The sequence below is a fragment of the Palaemon carinicauda genome, chromosome 15 (genome assembly GCF_036898095.1).
Source record: "Palaemon carinicauda isolate YSFRI2023 chromosome 15, ASM3689809v2, whole genome shotgun sequence".
Taxonomy (NCBI): domain Eukaryota; kingdom Metazoa; phylum Arthropoda; class Malacostraca; order Decapoda; family Palaemonidae; genus Palaemon; species Palaemon carinicauda.
In genome coordinates this window covers 76,570,335-76,597,287 of record NC_090739.1, presented here as the reverse complement: position 1 = coordinate 76,597,287, position 26,953 = coordinate 76,570,335, and the positions used below count along the sequence as shown (strand labels likewise).

At 42.8% G+C, this 26,953-nt stretch overlaps 1 protein-coding gene and 2 long non-coding RNA genes across 4 annotated transcripts in view; 2 read left to right on the top strand and 1 right to left on the bottom strand.

Annotated features, from left to right (window-relative positions):
- Positions 1-838: 838 nt before the first annotated feature.
- Positions 839-1,438, top strand: LOC137654323 (uncharacterized). The gene is made up of 2 exons (XR_011046591.1): positions 839-1,082; positions 1,230-1,438. It is a non-coding gene; the product is annotated as an uncharacterized lncRNA (long non-coding RNA).
- Positions 1,439-6,304: 4,866 nt separating this feature from the next.
- Positions 6,305-17,699, bottom strand: LOC137654676 (uncharacterized). The gene is made up of 2 exons (XR_011046675.1): positions 17,565-17,699; positions 6,305-6,460 (listed from the first exon to the last, which is right to left on the bottom strand). It is a non-coding gene; the product is annotated as an uncharacterized lncRNA (long non-coding RNA).
- LOC137654675 (ubiquitin-like protein 7) overlaps positions 17,697-26,953 on the top strand; it is a 168,474-nt gene continuing 159,217 nt past the window's right edge. Inside the window, exon 1 of one of the 2 annotated variants that reach the window (XM_068388539.1) lies at positions 17,697-17,880. In XM_068388539.1, coding sequence (XP_068244640.1) covers positions 17,739-17,880 — 142 coding nt within the window. In that variant the 5' untranslated portion in view covers positions 17,697-17,738. The remainder of the gene's footprint in view (positions 17,881-26,953) is intronic. The other variant, XM_068388538.1, reaches the window with a different exon arrangement.

Here is a 26,953-nt window from a genome sequence, read left to right as displayed (position 1 = left end):
AAACAAAATTAGTTCATCGTTTTGAGTAACAAATTACCATTACCGGTAATTGGCAGGTAATTACGGTGATTATAATTACCCGTTATGCTAATCATTTTTTTCCTCGCAATATATATGAATAAGAATTTACTCATAACCCATCAAGATGTCTACCAAGAAATATAAAAAATTTACTGCAAATTCAAGCTTCAAATGATTGCAGCCGCTGTCCGCTGAAACGACAAATAACGTTTAAACCGTAAAAATGTTTGGAGGTTACCGAAACTAGCGTTCGAACTTGGAGAAAAAAAAAATGTGGATTCAATTAAGAAAAATTTTTGCGGTTTATTATTAATATCAATTAATATACAATACCAAGTAAAATAAAATGAGCCTTATTTTTTTCATTAACCATATCACGTTATAACATACGCAACCCGACAGTTTGCTAGCTTCATACCTGCTGCGTTATGGTTAAGTCATTACTCCTAGCAGAAAAAAACTATTTATGATGGTTTAGGAAATAAAATCCATGCTAATAATATGTCTGGTGTTAAATGAACAATGGTTAGTACTGTATATATAGGCCTAGCCTAATGTTTACCTACCAATAGGTAACCTTATATACGTGTAAGCATAGCCTACGATTACCTACCGGTAGGTAGCATAGCCTAGGGTAATTTTCGCGTAGGCCTAGCTTACGTTTACCTACCGGTAGGCCAGAAATTTTTACTTTTTCAAATATATATCTCGTGTAATGTTCGACCCTTACTTTTTTAACTGAGAAAAATAGGCCTTCAAAAATCGAACATTACACGAGTATATACGGTATTTACATGTGAACAGTCCAAGTCATGTATTGTGAAGTTAAATATAAATTCAAATGTCCAATAATATTTTGTGGTTCAAAAAAGCACCTTTAAGTATAAAGATGGCCTTTTGATTGAAATTTATAGTCAAGTTGATTTTTGCCAGATGCCGCTGCCACCAGGTCATGACTGATGCCGCTGTCACCAGGTCACCCCAGATACTGCTGCTACCAGATCACCCCATAATATTTATTGAAGTATTATACTGAAAAAAAAAATCATCCTGACTCAAAGGTATTTACATGTGAACAGTCAAGTCATGTATTGTAAAGTTAAATAAAAATTCAAATGTCCAATAATATTTTGTGGTTCAAAAAAGCACCTTTAAGTATAAAAGATGGCCTTTTGATTGAAATTTATAGTCAAGGTGATTTTTGCCAGATGCCGCTGCCACCAGGTCATGCAAGATGCCACTGCCAAGAGGGCACGCCACATGCCGCTGACACCAGATCACCTCAGATGCTGCTGCTACCAGATCACCCCATAATATTTATTGAAGTATTATACTGAAAAAAAAAATCATCTTGACTCAATGGTATTTACATGTGAACAGTCAAGTCATGTATTGTTAGGTTAAATATAAATTCAAATGTCCAATAAATTTTTTGTGGTTAAAAAAAAAAAAACACCTTTAAGTATAAAGATGGCCTTTTGATTGAAATTTATAGTCAATGTAATTTTTGCTATAATTAAAGTACTATAATAAAAATTATCTTGAGTTAAAATGATTTCCAAGCAAACATATGAGTCCATACTGTATATTAATAGGTTAAATGTAAACTCAAATTGCCAATAACATTTCTGTCCTGGCAACCAGAGATGTATTTTTTTCGAGAAAAGTAAAAAAAGTGAAAATTACCCATTTTTATCCCCCAATCTGCAGAATTCTGAAATGGGTTAGATACAATATTATACAAGATTCTCATTATACTATGTATGTGGTTTCAAGTTCTATACAAGCTCAATGAGTCTTCAAAATTATTTTTATGTCTGGCCACCAGATGTAGTTTAGTTGGGAAAAGTAAAAAATGTGAAAATTACTCATTTCTACCCCTTAGTCCTGCAGAATTTTGAAATGGGTTATCTACAATATTATACAAGATTTGGTTTAAACTTATGTATGTGGATCAAATTATATACCAAGTCAATGCTGCGCAAAAATCATTTCTATGTCTGGCAACCAGATATGTATTTTTTTCAAGAAAAGTAAAAAATAACTTGAAAACTACCCATATTTACCCCTCAATCTGCAGAATTCTGAAATGGGGTTAGATACAATATTATACATAATTTTTATTATACTACATATGTGGTTTAATTTTTATACCATCCCAATATGTCGAAAATATTATTTCTACGTCTGACAGAGATTATTATTTTTTTCAATAAAAGTAAAAAACATGAAAATTACTTATTTTTATCCCCCATTTTATGTATCTAGGAGTAATCATCAATAAAACTCTATTACCTACCAGCGAATTAACCTATTTCAGAGAGAAAACAAAAATTCGCCTCTCAGCCATAAAATGAACGGACTCCCTTAAATAAGGAGTATCAAACAGCCTCCTAAGGCTGTTCTACATTTAACAATTCAATCCCACATCGACTATGCAGCACCTACAGTCACCTCAGTGAGTGAAACTCAAAAAGCTTCCTTAGAAGTGGTACGAAAACAATGTCATGAGACTCATCAGAAGCTCTCAAATATGGCGAAGACTGCTTCTAAAGAGATGAAACTAAACAAATTTTCATTTCGGCTAGGATAGATATCAGAAATTGCAGCATTATATTCAAGTCATTCAAAGCAGACAGAGACTTCTGAACAACAACCTCAATTGACACCTTATCCTTGGCAGAGGAGATTGATCCTCCAAGGACACACGCAAAGAGACTGCTGGATACACTTAGAGGAATGCAAATGCAAAATGAAGGCCTATAAGAAATAAAAGCACAATGGCTACATCACTTCGGCCCCGTGGTCACCAAACCCCTTCCAGTACAACTTTACCATCCTCCCAGCAGCAAGCAAAGCTCTCTGCACGCCAGAACAACTTACAGCAGCAGCCGAAAATGCAATCGGCAACACCTACGCCTTGAACATCTGCTATACTGATGGATCACTGGATTATGATATCCTTACACAGCAGCAGCAGCAACAATCATTTCTCCATCAGGCTACAGAGAAAACTGGAGGCTTTCCAACCACGCCTCCACCCTGCAAACTGAGCTAGTGGCGATTGCCAAAACACCTAGAACACTCGGCCAGTCTACCTGGATGAAATACAACAATCCACACGGATTCAAGAGGAGCCATTCGGGCTCTCAGCAAAAAAGAACCCACTGAAAATGTCTACCTAATCACAGCAATTCAGTACTGTATCTAGCATTAGGTCACCAAAGCAACAATAGGCTGATCATCCTGAATTGAATTCCAACACACTGGAATCATTGGAAATGACGAGGCCGATTACCTAGCCAAGTCTGCAATAATGTGCTAGACAATCAATATCACTTTCAACATCACTGAAAACCATCAAGAATCAAAGGATAGCCTTTTACAACATGCAAAAGACAAGTGAAGTAAGGCTAGCCTTTCTTGATGCTCCAGATTGGCCAAATGGTACATCAAAGCAACTAACCTAATCCCGTATCCTATTACAAGAAATATTCCCCGCTAAGTTGCAGTCATTATTTGCAGACTGCAACTAGGATATCTATGCAACTGGCAAATCATCATCGATATCGACAAGGCCACAGCAGCACAACAGACCGGAAAGACAACAACTGTCGGCAACTGACAGATGAACCTCTGCAACACTACCTATTGCAATTGTCCAGAAACAAGCCTACCTAAGACAGAACTTCAACTCTAATATTCCCTGTAACTGCGACAAGCAATCGTAAAACACATTATCCCTTTAAAGTCCACCCTAGGTTTTATGGGAAACTTTAAAAAATCCTTTTAGTAGGTTATTATATTGGTAAATATCAAGGACCTTTTTACTCCTATGTATTTTCAAAAAAGTTTCAAAATTAGTGAAATAATTGCATGCAATAAAATATCCCATATAGGTAACTTGGGCAAGTTTAGGCGGACCATGCTCATCTCATATGGGGATCGTTTGGGCCATAACGGTAAACTTTTTCATGTTTATACTAAAGTTGATTTGCCCACAAATCATATGATTATTATTGATGAATCACTTTTTTTTGTTCCAATGTATAACAGAAACACAGAGATGGCTTTACAATTTAATTAATATAAGAAATACAATATACAATACAAAACAAAAAGAGTAAAAAAATACACAAAATATAATAAAACTTACTCATAATTATAAAATTGAAACATACAGTACACACTTACTTACAAACCTTATGAAAGGAAGCAAAGCAATTCCTACTTTTAGTGAGGCATAGGGCCACCTTGCATTCCTCGTACATCCAGCACAAATCTAGCCACGCTGGAGCGGCAGAACAACTTGTACCCCCACTTGTCAGGCTTCTTGGCTACATGCTGGTGAAGGTTTACCGGCCCTTGTGCCCTTGTAGGTGACGATCACTTCAATGGAGTGGATAGGGGTCTCGGGAAATTCAGGAAACTCTTTTGACCTCGGTGAAGGGGGACTCTCACCTTGAAGAATCAATCTTGGGAGGCTGTGGTTGCTGCCTGGTCATTGTCGTTGAAGTGAAGGGAAGATCAAATTGACTTGAAGCGGGTTCCTGGACATGAAGTCTGCAACTTGAGGACTCCTGGTCTTCACGGCCCAGAAGTCGACTATGCTAGGGAGGGAAACCAGGCCCATGTACATGATGAGGCAAAGGAAAACCATAAGATCCTCTTCTGATATGTGGAAGTTGCTACTTACATCCTTCTGTCTTGAATACAGGTTGGATTGGAACACAATGTGTTCCCACAATTCAAGCTGTGAAGAACTGGGGAGAAATATTCATAAGGTTCCCTCAAAAAGTCGGCTGTGGATGAATGAAGTTTGGCAGGGACTAGATATCAATGTCGTCCTTTTTCCATTCATCAGCACAGACCTCTTATGCTCAACCTCAGCTTCCTCTTCCACAGGCATCTCCTGAGGGACAACATTGACCTTGCGAGCTGAAACAAGAATAAAGTAACATTAGTGAAACAGTAAATGAATCATGTGTGCTTGTGTTTGTGCATGCATGTGTGCTTGTGTGTGCATGCATGTGTGCTTGTGTGTGCATGCATGTGTGCTTGTGTGTGTGCATGTGGGGTCCTGCATGTGTGTGTGCATTGTGTGTGTGCATTGTGTGTGCTAGCGTGTGCATGTGTGAGTGCATTAATGTGTGCTTGTGTGAGAGCATGTGTGTGCATGTGTATGTCAGTGAGAATGCAAGTAAAACAAATAAGTTTTAAAAATACCCATTGTTTACACACCATTTAAAGAGCAACAAAATTTAAAGAACCCTTATAACAACAAGACTTTTAAAAACAATTTTTAAAACAGGATATATATATCTCTCTCTCTCTCTCTCTCTCTCTCTCTCTCTCTCTCTCTCTCTCTCTCTCTCTCTCTCTCTCTCTCTCTCTCCTCTCTCTCATACTAACCCTCCAGAGATAGAAGGGTCAAAGGCATCCTCCTGAGTAAGGCCTGCGTCAGGAACATCGGTAGGGTCGTCGTCATCACTGTTAACGGTCCAAAGGGCCCTCGTCCACATCACTTCCTTCGGCATCGTCAGGGGCTACCCATGGTGTACAATCCTGAATCTCCAATGCAGCATTGCGATGCCCATAAAACATATGGCTGTGAAACTGCAAAAACATAAAAAAAACAATTCTAAAATTCATGTAATGGAAAAAATGTAACTTTTGCCTAACAAAAACCTATCATCAATCCCTTGTAAGTTAATAATTTACATGCACATGAACCTAACATCTCTAAATCATCACTATCATTTTTAGTAAAAATATTCAAAAAATTTCTAAACCAAGCACTAAAATAAATTTGTTAGGTGTCGTATTCTATTGGCTGGTTTAACCGTTACGGTCCAAAAGGTTCCACGTGGGATGAGCGTGGTCTCTCTAAACTCGACCTAAGTATCCCGCATGTGATCAATACTTTTTTCATTAGTCACTACGACACTTCAGTAACACTAAAGCACTGCAAATCCACATCAAAAGGTAGGCTTCACTATCTCACAGTCACTGTGTACTTACCATGATTACGAAGGTTGGGGGAGGTGGGCAAATCTGTGGAGGTAGCTGCGATATGTCTTGACGCTTTTTCCAACCCAGAGGATGCCTGAGGTGTCTTACGAACGCCCCAACAGTTTTGATGAGAGGGGCAGGCAGCTTTTGATTGGCTGATTCAAAGAGCAGAGGAGTGTAGCTATGAGTTGCCAAAGAGTAAATTTCATTCAAGCATGAACTTGTTCACCTTGAATACCACAAAGTAGAGTGTTTTAAAGATCCCGCTCAGGATATTTGGACGTTGAAGTGTTATAGCCTATGTTGATAAATTCTCGGTCTTTTTCCACAGCTAACCTCCAACCCATAACGTAATACTAGCACCAGTATGAAACCTAAGTAACCCAACTTTGAAGTTACCCGTTTTTATCCATCAATCTGCAGAATTCTGAAATGGGTTAGATACAATATTATTCATGATTCTGATTATACTATGTATGGGGCTCAAATTCTATACCAACTCAATGTGACGCAAAAATTGTTTCTATGTCTGGCAACCAGGTATGTATATCAGTCGAGAAATGTCAAAAAAGTGAAATTTACCAATTTTTACTCCTCTAATGCAAAATTCTGAAATGGGTTAGATACAATATTATTCATGATTCTGATTATACTATGTATGGGGCTCAAATTCTATACCAACTCAATGTGGCGCAAAAATTGTTTCTATGTCTGGCAACCAGATATGTATATCAGTCGAGAAATGTCAAAAAAATGTTATTTTCATTAGTAAAATAAATTTTTGAATATACTTACCCGATAATCATGTAGCTGTCAACTCCGTTGCCCGACAGAAATCTAAGGAGGGATACGCCAGCTATCACAATACTAGAAGGGGGTGTACTAACAGCGCCACCTGTGGCCAGGTACTCAAGTACTTCTTGTTGACACCTCCTCAATTATTCCTCGATCCCACTGGTTCTTTATGGGGAGGAAGGGAGGGTCAATTAAATCATGATTATCGGGTAAGTATATTCAAAAATTTATTTTACTAATGAAAATAACATTTTTCAATATTAAACTTACCCGATAATCATGTAGCTGATTCGCACCCAGGGGGGTGGGTGAAAACCAGTGAACAAGATTAAAGGATAGCCAAGTATCCCCACATTTCATATAACAGTTATCTCTAATAACAAATGAAATAATAAGTACCTGGTAAGGAAGTCGAATTGAACCGTTACTCTGCCTCTTTTTTAAGTTCGTCTTCCTTACTGAGCGCAGCGTTCCTCTTGGAGGCTGAATCAACCCAAGGTGCTAAAGTATATAGGGTTGCAACCCCTACTAAAGGACCTCTACACAACCTTTAACCCAGGCGCTTCTCAAGAATGAATTGACCACCCGCCAAATCAAAAGGATGCGGAAGGCTTCTTAGCCTACCGTAACAACCATAAAAACAACAAAAGAATTCAAGAGAAAAGTTAAAAAGGTTATGGGATTAAGGGAATGTAGTGGCTGAGCCCTCACCTACTACTGCACTCGCTGCTACGAATGGTCCCAGGGTGTAGCAGTTCTCGTAAAGAGACTGGACATCTTTCAGATAAAAAGATGCAAACACTGACTTGCTCCTCCAATAGGTTGCATCCATTACACTCTGCAGAGAACGGTTTTTATTAAAGGCCATCGAAGTAGCTACGGCTCTTACTTCGTGGGTCCTTACCTTCAGCAATGCAAGGTCTTCCTCCTTTAAGTGAGAATGTGCTTCTCTGATCAGAAGCCTTATATAATACGAAAGCCCATTCTTGGACATGGGTCTCGAGGGTTTCTTGATGGCACACCATAAGGCTTCTGACTGTCCTCGGAGAGGTTTAGACCTCTTTAGATAATATTTGAGAGCTCTGACAGGGCAAAGAACTCTCTCGAGTTCGTTACCTACCATGTTGGAAAGGCTAGGTATCTCGAACGATCTAGGCCAAGGACGTGAAGGAAGCTCGTTCTTTGCTAGGAATCCAAGCTGGAAAGAACATGTAGCAGACTCGGTCGTGAAACCAATGTTCTTGCTGAAGGCATGAACCTCACTGACTCTTTTAGCTGTTGCCAGGCAAACGAGAAAAAGAGTCTTGAGGGTAAGGTCCTTGAATGAAGCTGACTGGAGAGGTTCGAACCTAGATGTCATAAGGAACCTTAAGACTACGTCTAAATTCCCAGCCTGGAGTGGAAAGACGACGATCTTTAGACGTCTCAAAAGACTTAAGAATGTCTTGAAGGTCCTTGTTGGAAGACAGGTCCAAACCTCTATGGCGGAGAACTGAGGCCAACATACTCCTATATCCCTTAATCGTAGGAGCTGAAAGGGATCTCTCATTTCTAAGATGAAGCAGGAAGTCAGCTATTTGGGTCACAGAGGTATTGGTAGAGGATATTGAATTGGCTCTACACCAGCTTCGGAAGACCTCCCACTTAGACTGGTAGACCCTACGAGTGGAAACCCTCCTTGCTCTGGCAATAGCCCTGGCTGCCTCCTTCGAAAAGCCTCGAGCTCTAGCGAATCTTTCGACAGTCTGAAGGCAGTCAGTTGAAGAGCGTGGAGGTTTGGATGTAACCTGTCTACGTGAGGTTGACGTAGAAGGTCCACTCTTAGAGGTAGAGTCCTGGGGAAGTCTACTAGCCATTGTAGTACCTCTGTGAACCATTCTCTTGCAGGCCAAAGGGGAGCAACCAGCGTCAGCCGTTGTCCCTTCGTGCGAGACGAATTTCTGCAGAACCTTGTTGATTATCTTGAACGGAGGGAATGCGTACAGGTCGAGATGGGACCAGTTCAGTAGAAAGGCATCCACATGAACTGCTGCAGGGTCTGGAACAGGAGAACAAAACAGAGGAAGTCTCTTGGTCATGGAGGTGGCAAACAGATCTATGGTAGGTTGACCCCACAAGGTCCAAAGTCTGTTGCACACACTCTTGTGGAGGGTCCATTCCGTGGGAATGACCTGATTCCTTCTGCTCAGACGATCTGCTGACACGTTCATATTGCCCTGGATGAACCTCGTGACTAGAGAGAGGTTTCGACTTCTTGACCAAATGAGGAGGTCCCTTGCGATCTCGTAAAGGCTCCTCGAATGGGTCCCCCCTTGCTTGGAGATGTAAGCCAAGGCTGTGGTGTTGTCCGAGTTCACCTCCACCACTTTGCCTAGCAGGAGGGACTTGAAGTTCAACAGGGCTAGATGAACTGCCAGCAGTTCCTTGCAGTTGATGTGGAGAGATCGTTGTTCCTCGTTCCACATTCCGGAGCATTCCTTTCCGTCCAAGGTTGCACCCCAGCCCGAGTCCGATGCATCTGAGAAGAGATGAAGATTGGGGGTCTGAATGGCCAAGGATAGACCCTCTCTGAGAAGAAGGTTGTGCTTCCACCACAGGAGAGTGGTCTTCATCTCTTGGTTGATAGGGATAGAGATTGCTTCCAGGGTAGAACTCTTGTCCCAATGAGCTGCAAGGTGGAATTGAAGAGGGCGGAGGTGGAGTCTGCCCAGCTCGACAAACAGGGCTAGGGACGAGAGAGTCCCTGTGAGACTCATCCACTGTCTCACTGAGCAACTGTTCCTCTTCAGCATGCTCATGATGCACTCTAGGGCTTGGCTTATCCTGGGGGCCGATGGAAAAGCCCGAAAACTCTGACTCTGAATTTCCATTCCCAGATACACGATGGATTGTGAGGGAATGAGTTGAGATTTTTCCAAATTGACTAATAGACCCAGGTCTCTGATAAGGTCTAAAGTCCAATGAAGATTCTCCAGACAACGACGACTCGAGGAGGCTCTCAACAGCCAGTCGTCTAGGTAGAGGGAGGCTCTGATGTTTGACAAGTGAAGGAACTTGGCTACATTCCTCATCAGAAGGGTAAAGACCATAGGAGCTGTGCTTAGGCCAAAACACAGGGCTTGGAATTGGTAGACGACCTTTCCGAAAACGAATCTTAGGAAAGGTTGGGAGTCTGGATGAATCGGAACGTGAAAATAAGCATCTTTCAAGTCCAATGAGACCATCCAGTCCTCCTGTCTGACCGCTGCCAAGACCGACTTGGTCGTCTCCATCGTGAACGTCAGCTTGGTGACATACTCGTTGAGAGCGCTGACGTCCAGGACAGGTCTCCAACCTCCTGTCTTCTTGGCCACAAGAAAGAGGCGGTTGTAGAAGCCCGGGGATTGATGGTCCCGGACTACAACCACAGCCTTCTTCTGCACAAGAAGCGACACCTCCTGGTGCAAAGCTAGCCTCTTGTCCTCTTCTTTGTAGTTGGGAGAGAGGTTGATGGGCGAAGTGGTCAGAGGTGGCTGAAGGAAGAATGGAATCCTGTAACCGAACCTCAGCCAACTGACAGACTGTGCGTCTGCACCTCTCATCTCCCAAGCTCGCCAGAAGGTCTTGAGTCTGGCTCCTACTGTCGTCTGGAGAATCGGAGAGTCAGTGTTTTCCTTTGGATGGCTTGGATCCTTTCCTGGACTTGCCTCTGTAAGAGTCTGGACGGGAGCTTCCTCGGCTGGGGGCTCTACCACGAAAGGGCGGTATGAATCTAGTCGCAGGGGTATCAGTCACTGGGGAGCGGTAAGTCTTAGGGGCTGAGGTGGAAGCCTTAGACTTACGAGCCGAAGAAGCCACAAGATCGTGCGTGTCTTTCTGAATCAAAGCAGCCGACAAATCTTTAATGAGCTCTTCGGGAAAAATAAACTTCGAAAGAGGAGCAAACAGAAGTTGTGAACGTTGGCAAGGGGTAATGCTGGCGGAAAGGAAAGAACACAGCTGTTCCCTTTTCTTCAAAACCCCTGACACGAACAAGGACGCTAGCTCGCCCGATCCGTCTCTGATGGCCTTATCCATACAGGACATTAACAGCATGGCAGAATCTTTGTCCGTATGGGAGGTTTTCTTGCTGAGGGCCCCCAGGCACCAGTCTAGAAAATTAAACATTTCAAACGCTCTAAACACTCCTTTAAGCAAGTGATCCAAGTCCGAAAAGGTCCAACACACTTTTGAGCGTCTCATAGCAGATCTTCGAGGCGAGTCTACCAGACTTGAGAAGTCAGCCTGGGCAGAGGCAGGTATTCCCAAGCCTGGTGCTTCCCCTGTGGCATACCAAACGCTCGCTTTCGAAGTGAGCTTCGTTGGAGGGAACATGAAGGAAGTCTTGCCAAGAAGTTGCTTAGACTGCAGCCATTCCCCTAGGATCCTAAAAGCCCTCTTGGAGGATCTAGCTAGGACAAGCTTGGTATAGGAAGACTGAGCTTGTTGCACTCCCAGCGAAAACTCAGATGGTGGAGAGCGGGGTATAGCTGAGACAAAATGGTCTGGATAAACCTCCCTGAGAAGAGCCAAGACCTTGCGAAAATCAAGAGACTGTGGAGAGGGTCTGGAGTCGTCCACGTCCGAAGAGGGATCAAGGTGTGCTTCCTCCTCATCCGAAATCTCAACCCCAGAATGAGGCGACGGGATCGGATACGAATGCTGAACCGCAGAGTCAGAACGAGCAGGAACAACAACAGAGGTGGAAGGAGGAGGTGCAGCAAGTTCCTGTTCCTGTGGTATGAGTGAAGCGTGAATAGATCGAGGTTGTGCAGAACAAGGTAAAGTTCCAGCAAGCAGAGATGTCTGAGTAGCAGGATCAGGGTGCACGGGTAGAGCTCGGTGCAGCAGCTGAGCAGACTGACTCACAGGTGGAAGAGGTTCAACATCGTACGCCTGGCAGATGGAGCTGCGACTGGGTGCAGCGAGTGCAGGCGGGTGCAGTACAGGCTGAACCGGTGTAGGAGGCTGGTGCACCACCGGTGCAGGCGGGTGCAGCAAAGGCTGAACGGGTGCAGGAGGTTGGTGCACCACCGGTGCAGGCGGGTGCAGCACAGGCTGAACGGGTGCAGGAGGTTGGTGCACCACCGGTGCAGGCGGGTGCAGCACAGGCTGAACGGGTGCAGGAGGTTGGTGCACCACCGGTGCAGGAGGGTGCAGCACAGGCTGAACCGGTGCAGGAGATGGGTGCACCACAGGTGCAGGAGACTGAGGTAAAGCCATAACAGTGGTTGCACCACCGGTGCAGCTCTGTTGTACCTTACTCCTCTTGGGCGGAGTACAATCGCTAGAAGACTGAGGCGAGTCAGAGCTGAGCCAACGACTGCAACCTGGCTGAGCACTCGTGGGTTGGACTCTGCGTTTAAGAGGTCTAGAGACCTGAGACCAACGATTCTTCCCCGAGAGAAGATCAGCGGACGAGCGGAAGACGGGCTCAATCGTCTGCAAGTGGGAGTGACGGTCTGTGGTAGACACGCCCGCAACCACTGAGGATGATTCTGTGCGCCTAACAAGGCCTGCCGAACCCTTATGCCCTTCGACATTGCTTCTCCCCTGGGCTTGGGAGCTTGCAAGAGGTCCCGGACTGGGAGAACGACTGGCTCGCACAGAAAAATCCCCACGCCCCACACTGGCACTAACACTAGTACAAGGCACTGCACCGACACTAGCACTCGTCACAGCACTGGCACTAACTTCACCCACTGCACTCTTGGCCTTCAACTCTTTCACTTCGGCCATCAGAGACTTATGGTCACTTACCACTGACTCTACCTTATCGCCTAAAGCCTGAATAGCACGTAAAACCACTGACATATCAGGCGGAGGGCACACAGTAGGATCGGGGGTAGCCACTACAGGGGTAGGATCAGGAAGAGGATCATGAGATGAGGAAAATAAAGAAGAGTGAGAAGAACTCCTCCTAGCTCTAATTCTCTCTAACTTAGAAGAATACTTTAAAAGTCGGACAAAATCCAATTCCGAAAGACCGGCGCATTCCTCACATCGATTTTCTAACTGACAGGGTCTGTCCCTACAGTCAGAACAAGCGGTGTGAGGATCTACCGAGACCTTCGGAATACGTCTATTGCAAGACCTACAACGTCTATGGGAGGGGGCTTGCGAAATGTCAGACATTTTGTTTTCAAGAGAAGTCAAAGGGAGATCCAAAAAACAAGCAAAAATTCGTTAACCGTTAAACTGAATTAAATAAAAGCTATCTAGCTAATATCAGAAGGTTTCCAGTAATGCGACAGCCGTAAATCAAAGAGAATACATCACCAAATAAGCGAGAATAAACTCGAAGACCATGAGCGTATCCCAGAACGTCTAGCCGGAGGCACGACAGAGGAATAATTGAGGAGGTGTCAACAAGAAGTACTTGAGTACCTGGCCACAGGTGGCGCTGTTAGTACACCCCCTTCTAGTATTGTGATAGCTGGCGTATCCCTCCTTAGATTTCTGTCGGGCAACGGAGTTGACAGCTACATGATTATCGGGTAAGTTTAATATTGAAAAGTGAAATTTACCAATTTTTACTCCTCTAATGCAAAATTCTGAAATGGGTTAGATACAATATTATTCATGATTCTGATTATACTATGTATGGGGCTCAAATTCTATACCAACTCAATGTGGCGCAAAAATTTTTTCTATGTCTGGCAACCAGATATGTATATCAGTCGAGAAATGTCAAAAAAATGAAATTTACCAATTTTTACTCCTCTAATGCAAAATTCTGGAATGGGTTAGATACAATATTATTCATGATTCTGATTATACTATGTATGGGGCTCAAATTCTATACCAACTCAATGTGGCGCAAAAATTGTTTCTATGTCTGGCAACCAGATATGTATATCAGTCGAGAAATGTCAAAAAAGTGAAATTTACCAATTTTTACTCCTCTAATGCAAAATTCTGGAATGGGTTAGATACAATATTATTCATGATTCTGATTATACTATGTATGGGGCTCAAATTCTATACCAACTCAATGTGGCGCAAAAATTGTTTCTATGTCTGGCAACCAGATATGTATATCAGTCGAGAAATGTCAAAAAAGTGAAATTTACCAATTTTTACTCCTCTAATGCAAAATTCTGGAATGGGTTAGATACAATATTATTCATGATTCTGATTATACTATGTATGGGGCTCAAATTCTATACCAACTCAATGTGGCGCAAAAATTGTTTCTATGTCTGGCAACCAGATATGTATATCAGTCGAGAAAAGTAAAAAAAGTGAAAATTACCCATTTTTACCCCTCTATCGCAAAATTCTGAAATGGGTTAGATACAATATTATTCATGATTCTGATTATACTATGTATGGGGCTCAAATTCTATACCAACTCAATGTGGCGCAAAAATTGTTTCTATGTCTGGCAACCAGATATGTATATCAGTCGAGAAATGTCAAAAAAGTGAAATTTACCAATTTTTACTCCTCTAATGCAAAATTCTGGAATGGGTTAGATACAATATTATTCATGATTCTGATTATGCTATGTATGGGGCTCAAATTCTATACCAACTATATGTGGCACAAAAATTTTTTCTATGTCTGGCAACCAGATATGTATATCAGTCGAGAAATGTCAAAAAAGTGAAATTTACCAATTTTTACTCCTCTAATGCAAAATTCTGGAATGGGTTAGATACAATATTATTCATGATTCTGATTATACTATGTATGGGGCTCAAATTCTATACCAACTCAATGTGGCGCAAAAATTGTTTCTATGTCTGGCAACCAGATATGTATATCAGTCGAGAAATGTCAAAAAAGTGAAATTTACCAATTTTTACTCCTCTAATGCAAAATTCTGAAATGGGTTAGATACAATATTATTCATGATTCTGATTATACTATGTATGGGGCTCAAATTCTATACCAACTCAATGTGGCGCAAAAATTGTTTCTATGTCTGGCAACCAGATATGTATATCAGTCGAGAAATGTCAAAAAAGTGAAATTTACCAATTTTTACTCCTCTAATGCAAAATTCTGGAATGGGTTAGATACAATATTATTCATGATTCTGATTATACTATGTATGGGGCTCAAATTCTATACCAACTATATGTGGCGCAAAAATTGTTTCTATGTCTGGCAACCAGATATGTATATCAGTCGAGAAATGTCAAAAAAGTGAAATTTACCAATTTTTACTCCTCTAATGCAAAATTCTGGAATGGGTTAGATACAATATTATTCATGATTCTGATTATACTATGTATGGGGCTCAAATTCTATACCAACTCAATGTGGCGCAAAAATTGTTTCTATGTCTGGCAACCAGATATGTATATCAGTCGAGAAATGTCAAAAAAGTGAAATTTACCAATTTTTACTCCTCTAATGCAAAATTCTGAAATGGGTTAGATACAATATTATTCATGATTCTGATTATACTATGTATGGGGCTCAAATTCTATACCAACTCAATGTGGCGCAAAAATTGTTTCTATGTCTGGCAACCAGATATGTATATCAGTCGAGAAATGTCAAAAAAGTGAAATTTACCAATTTTTACTCCTCTAATGCAAAATTCTGGAATGGGTTAGATACAATATTATTCATGATTCTGATTATACTATGTATGGGGCTCAAATTCTATACCAACTATATGTGGCGCAAAAATTGTTTCTATGTCTGGCAACCAGATATGTATATCAGTCGAGAAATGTCAAAAAAGTGAAATTTACCAATTTTTACTCCTCTAATGCAAAATTCTGGAATGGGTTAGATACAATATTATTCATGATTCTGATTATACTATGTATGGGGCTCAAATTCTATACCAACTCAATGTGGCGCAAAAATTGTTTCTATGTCTGGCAACCAGATATGTATATCAGTCGAGAAATGTCAAAAAAGTGAAATTTACCAATTTTTACTCCTCTAATGCAAAATTCTGAAATGGGTTAGATACAATATTATTCATGATTCTGATTATACTATGTATGGGGCTCAAATTCTATACCAACTCAATGTGGCGCAAAAATTGTTTCTATGTCTGGCAACCAGATATGTATATCAGTCGAGAAATGTCAAAAAAGTGAAATTTACCAATTTTTACTCCTCTAATGCAAAATTCTGGAATGGGTTAGATACAATATTATTCATGATTCTGATTATACTATGTATGGGGCTCAAATTCTATACCAACTCAATGTGGCGCAAAAATTGTTTCTATGTCTGGCAACCAGATATGTATATCAGTCGAGAAATGTCAAAAAAGTGAAATTTACCAATTTTTACTCCTCTAATGCAAAATTCTGAAATGGGTTAGATACAATATTATTCATGATTCTGATTATACTATGTATGGGGCTCAAATTCTATACCAACTCAATGTGGCGCAAAAATTGTTTCTATGTCTGGCAACCAGATATGTATATCAGTCGAGAAATGTCAAAAAAGTGAAATTTACCAATTTTTACTCCTCTAATGCAAAATTCTGAAATGGGTTAGATACAATATTATTCATGATTCTGATTATACTATGTATGGGGCTCAAATTCTATACCAACTCAATGTGGCGCAAAAATTGTTTCTATGTCTGGCAACCAGATATGTATATCAGTCGAGAAATGTCAAAAAAGTTAAATTTACCAATTTTTACTCCTCTAATGCAAAATTCTGAAATGGGTTAGATACAATATTATTCATAATTCTGATTATACTATGTATGGGGCTCAAATTCTATACCAACTCAATGTGGCGCAAAAATTGTTTCTATGTCTGGCAACCAGATATGTATATCAGTCGAGAAATGTCAAAAAAGTGAAATTTACCAATTTTTACTCCTCTAATGCAAAATTCTGAAATGGGTTAGATACAATATTATTCATAATTCTGATTATACTATGTATGGGGCTCAAATTCTATACCAACTCAATGTGGCGCAAAAATTGTTTCTATGTCTGGCAACCAGATATGTATATCAGTCGAGAAAAGTCAAAAAAGTGAAAATTACCCATTTTTACCCCTCTATCGCAAAATTCTGAAATGGGTTAGATACAATATTATACAATATTTTACTTCAATATTCTCTATTCTTGGGTAGTGCCATAGCCTCTGTACCATGGTCCTCCACTACCTTGGAGTAGAGTTCTCTTGATTGAAGGTACACTCGGGCACACTATCTTAATCTCTTACTCCTGTTTTGTTTATATAGGCGATATTTATCTTAATGTTTCTGTTCTCAAAATATTCTATTTTTCCTTGCTCCCTATCCTCACTGGGGTATTTTCAATATTGGAGCACCTAGGCTCTTAGCATCCTGCATTTCCAAGTAGGGGTGTAGCTTTGCAAGTAATAATAATAATAATAATAATAATAATAATAATAATATGTAGGAATGAGAATTTTTTTTTTTCAATGTCTGTGCAGTCATTCAAACCCACGGGTCCAGTCACGGACTGATACAGTGATAGGTCTATTATGATTATCAGTAATAAGGTCCTATCGATACAGGTCGGGACCATTATATATGAGTGGTCAGCTCCCCCAAACGTGCATAAAAAAGGGATACTAACTAATTTCACTCCTTCTTACCAAACCTACAAGCCATGCCCCTTAAACAGCCCTATTCTTCGTCAACCGTCACTATACATACAGGTGGCCTCTATCATATATCCACCCACACGTCTACTACTGTAATAGTGATATATTCAATTGATAAGTGAACATTGAAACACTATACAAACCTTCTTTATGTATTTTCGTGTACAAATACCTCCAGATAAACAAATCCGAAAGCATCGTCTGTTATTATACCTGGCCTTACTAGTCGATAAACATTTCTTATGTTCAGGTACTATCTTCGGATAGAAAGATTGTACTACCCACTTTTGCTTACTAATGTAAACAAAGCACTCATCATGGCTACTTTGTATCTTGGCCTACGTATTAAGTCAAAGAAACTAGAGAAGGTAACTCTGAATAATGTGAATTTAAGAGATACTGTGGACAGTATAAGAAGAGAAGCTGCCACCAAGAGTAAATCTGCCCCGGACAATATTTGTAAGTAGCCTTTTTAACTACGTTTGAATCTTGTCATCTTTGTCCCCTTTCTGGCTAGCTGGGCCCAATTCATTGTAAAATGAAATTTGTAGACTGACAGAAGTTATAGTGAGTAAATATATGATGCTGTAATGTTACTCAAGACTATGTAAAAGTTTACTTTAGTACAATTGAAAGAAATAAGAATTGTTCCGGGTGTAATTTAGTCCTTATAAAAGTTCGGAAGGGAGCCTTTGTATATCAGCGGCCAGTTCCTCCAGCGAGCATAAGATATGGACACCAACTAAATTAAACTTCCCTCTCCCCTAACTTAACCTACAAGCCATGTCCTTACCTATTTATCTAACGGGTAGTAGTCCCCCTGCAACCCTCTTACACTGCTGTATTCTTAGTCAGCTGTTATCCTACATACACCTGACCAGAAGTTATGATTAAAAAATCACATTTTAAAAGGGAAATAAACATAATAACACAACCTAAACTAAGGTTCCCTGGTAAAATATAAGATTCTTTATTTTCATATCAAATAGATGAACTATATACTTTTCCAAATAATTAACTTGTGTTTTTCAATATTAATCTTACCCGATGATCATGTAGCTGTCAACTCCGTTGCCCGACAGAAATCTACGGTCGGGATACGCCAGCGATCGCTATCCAGGTGGGGGTGTACACAACAGCGCCATCTGTGAGTAGGTACTCAAGTACTTCTTGTCAACAAGAACTCAATTTTTCCTCTGTCGTGCCGCCGGCAAGACCTACTTGGATACGCTGTTGATTTTGGAGTTATTGTTCACGATTTGGTGATGTATTTGCTCTAAAGTTATAGCCTTCGCTATTCAGGAAGCTTTCTCATTAGCTTAGCAAGCTTTTGGAATTAATTTAGATTAATTGGTAACGAACTTTGCTAGATTTTGGATTCCCCCCTTGACTACTTCTAAAATTCAAGATGTCTGACCAGTCTCAAGTACCTAAGTACAGGCAGTGTAGCGTTAGGACTTGTACTAGGCGTCTTCCGAAAGCCTCTATAGATCCTCACACCGTATGTTCCAATTGTAGGGGTAAATCCTGTCAATTGGAAGATCGATGTGGGGAATGTGCTGGGCTTTCGGAATTCGATTTTAACGAATTCCTTAGATATGCACATAGATTAGAGAAGGAGAGAAATAGGAGGAGTTCTTCTCGCTCTGTGGATTTTTCCTCTCCCCATGCCCCTCAACCTTTTCCTTCCCCTGTGGTGGTGACTCCCGAACCTGCTACGAGTGCTCAGCCTGGTATGGCGGATATGTTGCGTGTCATTCAGGCTCTCGGTGATAAAGTGGAGTCATTGGCTAATGACCGTAATCAGCTCTTGGCAGATGTCAGAGAGCTGAAAGCGAAAAGTGCAGTGGGAAGTGTTAGTGCTAGTGATGTGCAAAGTGTCAGTGTCAGTGTTGCGCATGAGGGTACATCTGTGCGTGCCAGTCGTCCTCCCAGTCCGGGACCTCTTGCAAGCTCCCAAGCCCAGGGGAGGAGCAATGTCGAAGGACCAAAGGGTTCGGCAGGCCTTGATCGGCGCACGGATGTATCCTCAGTGGTTGCGGACGTATCTGTTAAGGATCGTCCCATCCACATACAGACGAATGAGCCCTTACATTCCTCGTCTGTGGAAGAGGTTTCCAGGAGGAAACGGTGGACCAAGGTCTCACGACCGCTCAAACGTAAGGTCCCTTCCGAGCGAGTCCAACGGCCCAGGTGTAGCCACTGGGTCAGTTCGGACTCGCCGCAGTCATCTGATGACTGCACACCTCCCAAGAGAGGTAGAGTGGTCCCTCAACAGGCTACTGCTCCGTCTGTTGTTGCTCCAACCACAGTAGATCCTAAGTGGTCCATGCTGCAGACTATGCAGTCTCAGCTTGCTGCATTCATGCAGGAGTATCATGCTGAGAAGGCTCCTGTTAACCTACAACCCGCCGAGGTTGTGCGCTCAGCAGATACTGCGGCTGCCTGCTCCCACACTCCACCTGTGAGAGCTCCACCACCGATGCGCAGTCCACCCTGCCAGACGCATGTTCTTGCTGCACCATCTGCTAACATGCGTGAGCTGCCGCATCAGGAGTTGCCGGGTTCCAGCACTATGCGGCATTCTCCTCAGCCCATGCAGCATGCTCTGCTTACCTTACAGCATGCTCCGCATACCATGCAGCATGAGCCGCATACCTTACAGCATGCTCTGCATACCATACCGCATGCTCCTCAACCCACCGCAGCCCCTCCCACACACCAGCCCTCTGCTTTTGTTGTTGCCAGCTCGCAGATCGACCAGCAGCGGCATGATGTTGGATCCGCAGGTACGCATGCACCCGTACTTCCGGATTCAGCCGTTCAGCTTTCTGCTCTGCCTTTGCCACTTACGACTCAACTTTCGGATGATGGTGTATCGGATGATGAAGCTGCACATCTGGATGAGCCTCACTCTGATTTTGAAGGGCCCAAGTCTACGCCTCCCTCCTTAGACTTTCGTAAAGTCCTTGCCTTGTTCAGGGACTTGTATCCTGAGCAGTTTGTGTCTGCAACCCCTCGTTCTCCTCCCTCCGAGTTTGCTCTGGGCATGCAGTCTGCTGCGCCTGCCTTCACCAAGCTTGTTCTCGCCAGATCATCCAAGAGAGCTTTGAGGGTTATGGGGGACTGGTTGCAGTCCAAGAAGCAACTGGGAAGGACTTCTTTCGTCTTTCCGCCTCCCAAGCTTGCTTCTAAGTCGAGCGTCTGGTATGCCACGGGAGAGGAACCCGGCTTGGGGGTTCCTGCCTCTGCCCAGGCTGACTTCTCAAGTCTGGTTGACTCTCCCCGCAGGTTGGCTATGAGACGTTCGAAGATCTGCTGGGCCTTTTCCGATTTAGATCATCTGTTGAAGGGAGTCTTTCGTGCCTTCGAGATATTCAACTTCCTCGATTGGTGTTTGGGAGCCTTAAGCAGGAAGACTTCCCCTTCAGATAAGGACTCGGCCATGCTGATCATGTCTAGCATGGACAAAGCAATTCGGGATGGGTCTGGTGAACTTGCGGCTTCGTATGTATCAGGAGTCCTTAAGAAGAGAGAACATCTTTGCTCCTTCTTATCAGCTGGTATCACTCCTTGCCAGAAGTCAGAGTTGTTGTTTGCTCCTCTCTCCAAGTGTCTGTTTCCGGAGGAGCTGATTAAGGGGATGGCTGCCTCACTTATCCAGAAGGATACTCATGATCTTATGGCATCTTCTGCACGTAAGGCTAAAACCTTACCTTCCGTGCCTAGACCCTTCCGCCCTGCAGCAGTTGACACACCTGCTTCTAGGTTCATCCCGCCCTTTCGTGGCAGAGCCTCCAGCAGAGGAGGTACCCGTGCAGACAGTCACCGTGCCAAGTCCAAGAAGGGTTCCAAGTCCGCAAAAGGCAAGTTTTGACTGCCTTCCTCTCCAGACAGCAGTAGGAGCCAGACTCAAGACCTTCTGGCAAGCTTGGGAGAGCAGAGGTGCAGACGTTCAGTCTGTGAAGTGGCTAAGGGAGGGATACAGAATTCCGTTCTGCCGCAGTCCCCCTCTAGCTACATCTCCCATCAACCTCTCTCCCAACTACAAGGAGAAGGACAAGAGGCTAGCGTTGCAACAAGAGGTGTCGCTCTTGCTACACAAGGAAGCGGGGGTCATAGTCCGGGATCATCAATCCCCGGGCTTTTACAACCGTCTCTTCCTGGTAGCCAAGAAGACAGGAGGTTGGAGACCGGTGCTGGACGTCAGTGCTCTCAATGCTTTTGTCACCAAGCAGACGTTCACGATGGAGACGACGAGGTCGGTCCTAGCAGCGGTCAGGCAGGAGGACTGGATGGTCTCGTTAGACCTGAAAGACGCGTACTTTCACGTTCCCATCCATCCAGACTCCCAACCTTTCCTAAGATTCGTCTTTGGAAAGGTTGTGTACCAGTTCCAAGCCCTGTGCTTTGGCCTAAGCACGGCACCTCTTGTGTTTACCAGACTGATGAGGAATATTGCGAAATTCCTTCACTTGGCAGACATCAGAGCCTCCCTCTATTTAGACGACTGGCTTTTAAGAGCTCCCACAAGTCGTCGCTGTCTGGAGAATCTCAGATGGACTTTGGATCTGACCAAGGAACTGGGCCTCCTGGTCAATTTAGAGAAGTCCCAGCTCGTCCCATCCCAGACCATTGTCTACCTGGGTATGGAGATTCAGAGTCGAGCTTTTCGGGCTTTTCCGTCGGCCCCAAGGATCAATCAAGCCCTAGAATGCATCCAGAGCATGCTGAGAAGGAACCGATGCTCAGTCAGGCAGTGGATGAGTCTAACAGGGACACTTTCATCGCTGGCCCTGTTCATCGAGTTAGGGAGACTCCACCTCCGCCCCCTTCAGTATCATCTAGCTGCTCACTGGATAAAGGACATGACGCTAGAGACGGTCTCAGTTCCTGTTTCCGAAGAGATGAGGTCTACTCTAACGTGGTGGAAGAACAGCATTCTTCTCAAGGAAGGTCTACCATTGGCTGTTCAGACCCCCGACCACCGTCTCTTCTCGGACGCATCGGACACGGGCTGGGGTGCGACACTGGACGGACAGGAATGCTCGGGCACATGGAATCAGGAGCAAAGGACACTTCACATCAATTGCAAGTAGTTGTTGGCGGTTCATCTGGCCTTGATAAACTTCAAGTCCCTCCAGCTAAACAAGGTGGTGGAGGTGAACTCCGACAACACCACAGCCTTGGCTTACATCTCCAAGCAGGGAGGGACTCATTCGAGGAAGTTGTTCGAGATCGCAAGGGACCTCCTCATTTGGTCAAAAGATCGAAAGCTCACGCTGGTAACGAGGTTCATTCAGGGCGATATGAATGTCATGGCAGATCGCCTCAGCCGGAAGGGTCAGGTCATCCCCACAGAGTGGACCCTTCACAAGAATGTTTGCAGCAGACTATGGGCCCTGTGGGGTCAGCCAACCATAGATCTATTCGCTACCTCGATGACCAAGAGGCTCCCGTTGTATTGCTCTCCGATTCCAGACCCAGCAGCAGTTCACGTGGATGCCTTTCTGCTGGATTGGTCCCATCTCGACCTGTATGCGTTCCCGCCGTTCAAGATTGTCAACAGGGTACTTCAGAAGTTCGCCTCTCACAAAGGGACACGGCTGACGTTGGTTGCTCCCCTCTGGCCCGCAAGAGAATGGTTCACCGAGGTACTGCAATGGCTAGTCGACGTTCCCAGGACTCTTCCTCTAAGAGTGGACCTTCTGCGTCAACCTCACGTAAAGAAGGTACACCCAAACCTCCACGCTCTTCGTCTGACTGCCTTCAGACTATCGAAAGACTCTCAAGAGCTAGAGGCTTTTCGAAGGAGGCAGCCAGAGCGATTGCCAGAGCAAGGAGGACATCCACTCTCAGAGTCTATCAGTCTAAATGGGAAGTCTTCCGCAGCTGGTGCAAGGCCAATGCAGTTTCCTCAACCAGTACCACTGTAACCCAGATTGCTGACTTCCTGTTACATCTAAGGAACGTAAGATCCCTATCAGCTCCTACGATCAAGGGTTACAGAAGTATGTTGGCAGCGGTTTTCCGCCACAGAGGCTTGGATCTTTCCACCAACAAAGATCTACAGGACCTCCTTAGGTCTTTTGAGACCTCAAAGGAACGTCGGTTGTCCACTCCAGGCTGGAATCTAGACGTGGTCTTAAGGTTCCTAATGTCATCAAGATTTGAACCGCTCCAATCAGCCTCTTTTAAGGATCTCACATTAAAAACTCTTTTCCTCGTGTGCTTAGCAACAGCTAAAAGAGTAAGTGAGATCCACGCCTTCAGCAGGAACATAGGTTTCACATCTGAAACGGCTACATGTTCCTTGCAGCTCGGTTTTTTGGCTAAAAACGAGCTTCCTTCCCGTCCTTGGCCTAAGTCGTTCGAGATCCCAAGCCTGTCCAACTTGGTGGGGAACGAACTAGAGAGAGTACTTTGCCCAGTTAGAGCTCTAAGGTACTATTTAAGAAGGTCAAAGCCATTACGAGGACAATCAGAAGCTTTATGGTGTGCTATCAAGAAGCCTTCTCTACCGATGTCTTAGAACGCAGTTTCTTACTACATCAGGCTTCTGATTAGAGAAGCACATTCTCATCTGAAGGAAGAAGACCTTGCTTTGCTGAAGGTAAGGACACATGAAGTGAGAGCTGTGGCTACTTCAGTGGCCTTCAAACAGAACCGTTCTCTGCAGAGTGTTATGGATGCAACCTATTGGAGGAGCAAGTCAGTGTTCGCATCATTCTATCTCAAAGATGTCCAGTCTCTTTACGAGAACTGCTACACCCTGGGACCATTCGTAGCAGCGAGTGCAGTAGTAGGTGAGGGCTCAGCCACTACATTCCCATAATCCCATAACCTTTTTAACCTTTCTCTTGAATACTTTTTATTGTTGTTCTTTGGGTTGTACGGTCGGCTAAGAAGCCTTCCGCATCCTGGTTGATTTGGCGGGTGGTCAAATTCTTTCTTGAGAAGCGCCTAGGTTAGAGGTTGTGATGAGGTCCTTTAGTATGGGTTGCAGCCCTTTATACTTCAGCACCTAGGAGTCGTTCAGCATCCTAAGAGGACCGCTAGGCTCAGTAAGGAAGACGTACTTAAAAAAGGCAGAGTAATGGTTCAAGTCGACTTCCTTACCAGGTACTTATTTATTTTATATTTGTTATTTTGAATAACTGATAAAATGAAATACGGGATACTTAGCTTCTTTGTTAACATGTATGCTGGTCTCCACCCACCACCCTGGGTGTGAATCAGCTACATGATCATCGGGTAAGATTAATATTGAAAAATGTTATTTTCATTAGTAAAATAAATTTTTGAATATACTTACCCGATGATCATGAATTAAAGAACCCGCCCTTCCTCCCCATAGAGAATCAGTGGACCGAGGAGAAAATTGAGTTCTTGTTGACAAGAAGTACTTGAGTACCTACTCACAGATGGCGCTGTTGTGTACACCCCCACCTGGATAGCGATCGCTGGCGTATCCCGACCGTAGATTTCTGTCGGGCAACGGAGTTGACAGCTACATGATCATCGGGTAAGTATATTCAAAAATTTATTTTACTAATGAAAATAACATTTTATTAATCGCCCCCCTCTATTAAAACTAGTTAAATATATGGTACTTTAATTTCTAGCCAAATACATGAACCATATATTTTTCCAAATAGTTATCTTATGTTTTATCCATTTTTGACCATGAATATTGGGGCAAACCACCCAGCTATTCTTGAGTTTTTACCATTTTTTTACCCTCCTCATATTAAAACTATTATGAAGAATTCTAATGGGAAACTGTTGTATCGGTTTGGGAACACCAAAATTGAGTCTTTTTAAATATTTAACTTAGCCGGTGAATATATAATAGCTGCAACTCTGCGGCTCGACAGAAAACACACTCAAAAAACTCGCGAGCGATCGCTATGAAGATTGCGGGTGTGCCCACCAGCGCCAACTGTCGGCCAGATACCACTCTTGCATGTAAACAAAACCTTCAATTCTTCTCTGTCGACGTTGACGACAAGACGTATCAATACTCGCTGTAGAACCTGGAGTTTTCTCAACATATTTGGTGAAGTACTTCATTTTGGTTTGAGCTTTCGCAGTGCAGGTGTTTTATCTTCATCTTAAATCTTGAACTCGTTTTTGGATAGATTTAATTTTTGATGACAAGAGAGAGTATGGACTTTCTTTGACTTTTAAATGGCCGACCCTTCCCTTAGACGGAAGTGTGTTTTAGGCTTTTAGCAATTATCTTATCACGTTATGAATTAATTATAGATTTTCCTCTATATATTTTATATCTCAACCGCCTTTATTAGGCCTCTTCGATTAGCTTTCCATTTATAATAAACATCAAAATAAATTTTAATGATTTATTTATATGCGACCTTTCCTGAGAGTAGGCGGTCCTAACGTGGAAACCGAAGTTAAACAACGTTGAGCCCTTTTCAATCGTAAATAACTTTTACAGAGCTAATGATTTAAAACTTATTAAGTGAAATATTTTTAGTGAATATTTTATGATAGTTTTTTTCTTTGAATAGTCTTCGTACTGTTTCAAAGATGAACTAACGTTTAGTTTATTTATGCTACGCAGTTTGCGCTCTATCGTTACGATAGAGAGAGAGAGTATCACGGTTTCACTTTGCAGAAAGAGTAAATCGATTCTGACGTTTTGTTCTTTTTTCTTTCAAAGCTTAAATGTTTTAAAGACTATTTTAAAGGAACTTTTAATTGAAAAACCTTTCAGTTTTTTTTTCCTTTGGTCAAATAACCTGTTTATTGACGAAAGGTAAGTGGGCTCTTCTCTTCGATGCGAAATCAAGAGAGAGAGAGAGAGAGATAGAGACGGAGAGAGAGAGAGAGAGAGGAGAGAGAACGTTCCGATCTTTATCTCGTCCCAAGCGAGTAACGTTGTTCTCGAGTTACTCTCGTCCCTAGTCTCTGTACGGGGAGAAAGGATAAAACGTTTTTAGTTTTTATTCTCGTCCCAAGGCTCTGTACGGTGAGAGATTGAAAACGTAGTTTTGAATGAACTAGTGTTTAGTCTCTTCCCCAGCCACTGATTTTTTTATCTTAAAATATGTTTACTGTTTTTTGCTGGTATTAATGTGCTTACATTATACGACTGATTTCGCAATTACAACCTTTTGATGAGGGTAGAATTGCGTGCTTCAGGTAGAAATCAGTTTTATTCATACCTAATGTGAATTGTTAAAAAATTCGATTTCAGTGAAATAAGTGCAAAACAGAAAATCGTAGTGATAAAGTGATATTGCGCAAAGTGTTATCAGTGTTGCGACCGAGGGTTCGTCTGTTCGTGCCTGTCGTTCGCCTAGTCCGGGACCTCTTGCAAGCTCCCAAGCCCAGGGGAGAAGTAATGTCGTACGACTTATGGGTTCGAGAGGCCTTGATCAGCGAACAGACGTTCCCTCTATGGTATCAGGTGTATCTTACCAAGATCACCCCTACCATAAGGCGAGAGAGACGATTTTCTCCTCGTCATCCGAAGGCTTTTCGCATAAGAAACCGTGGAACAAGG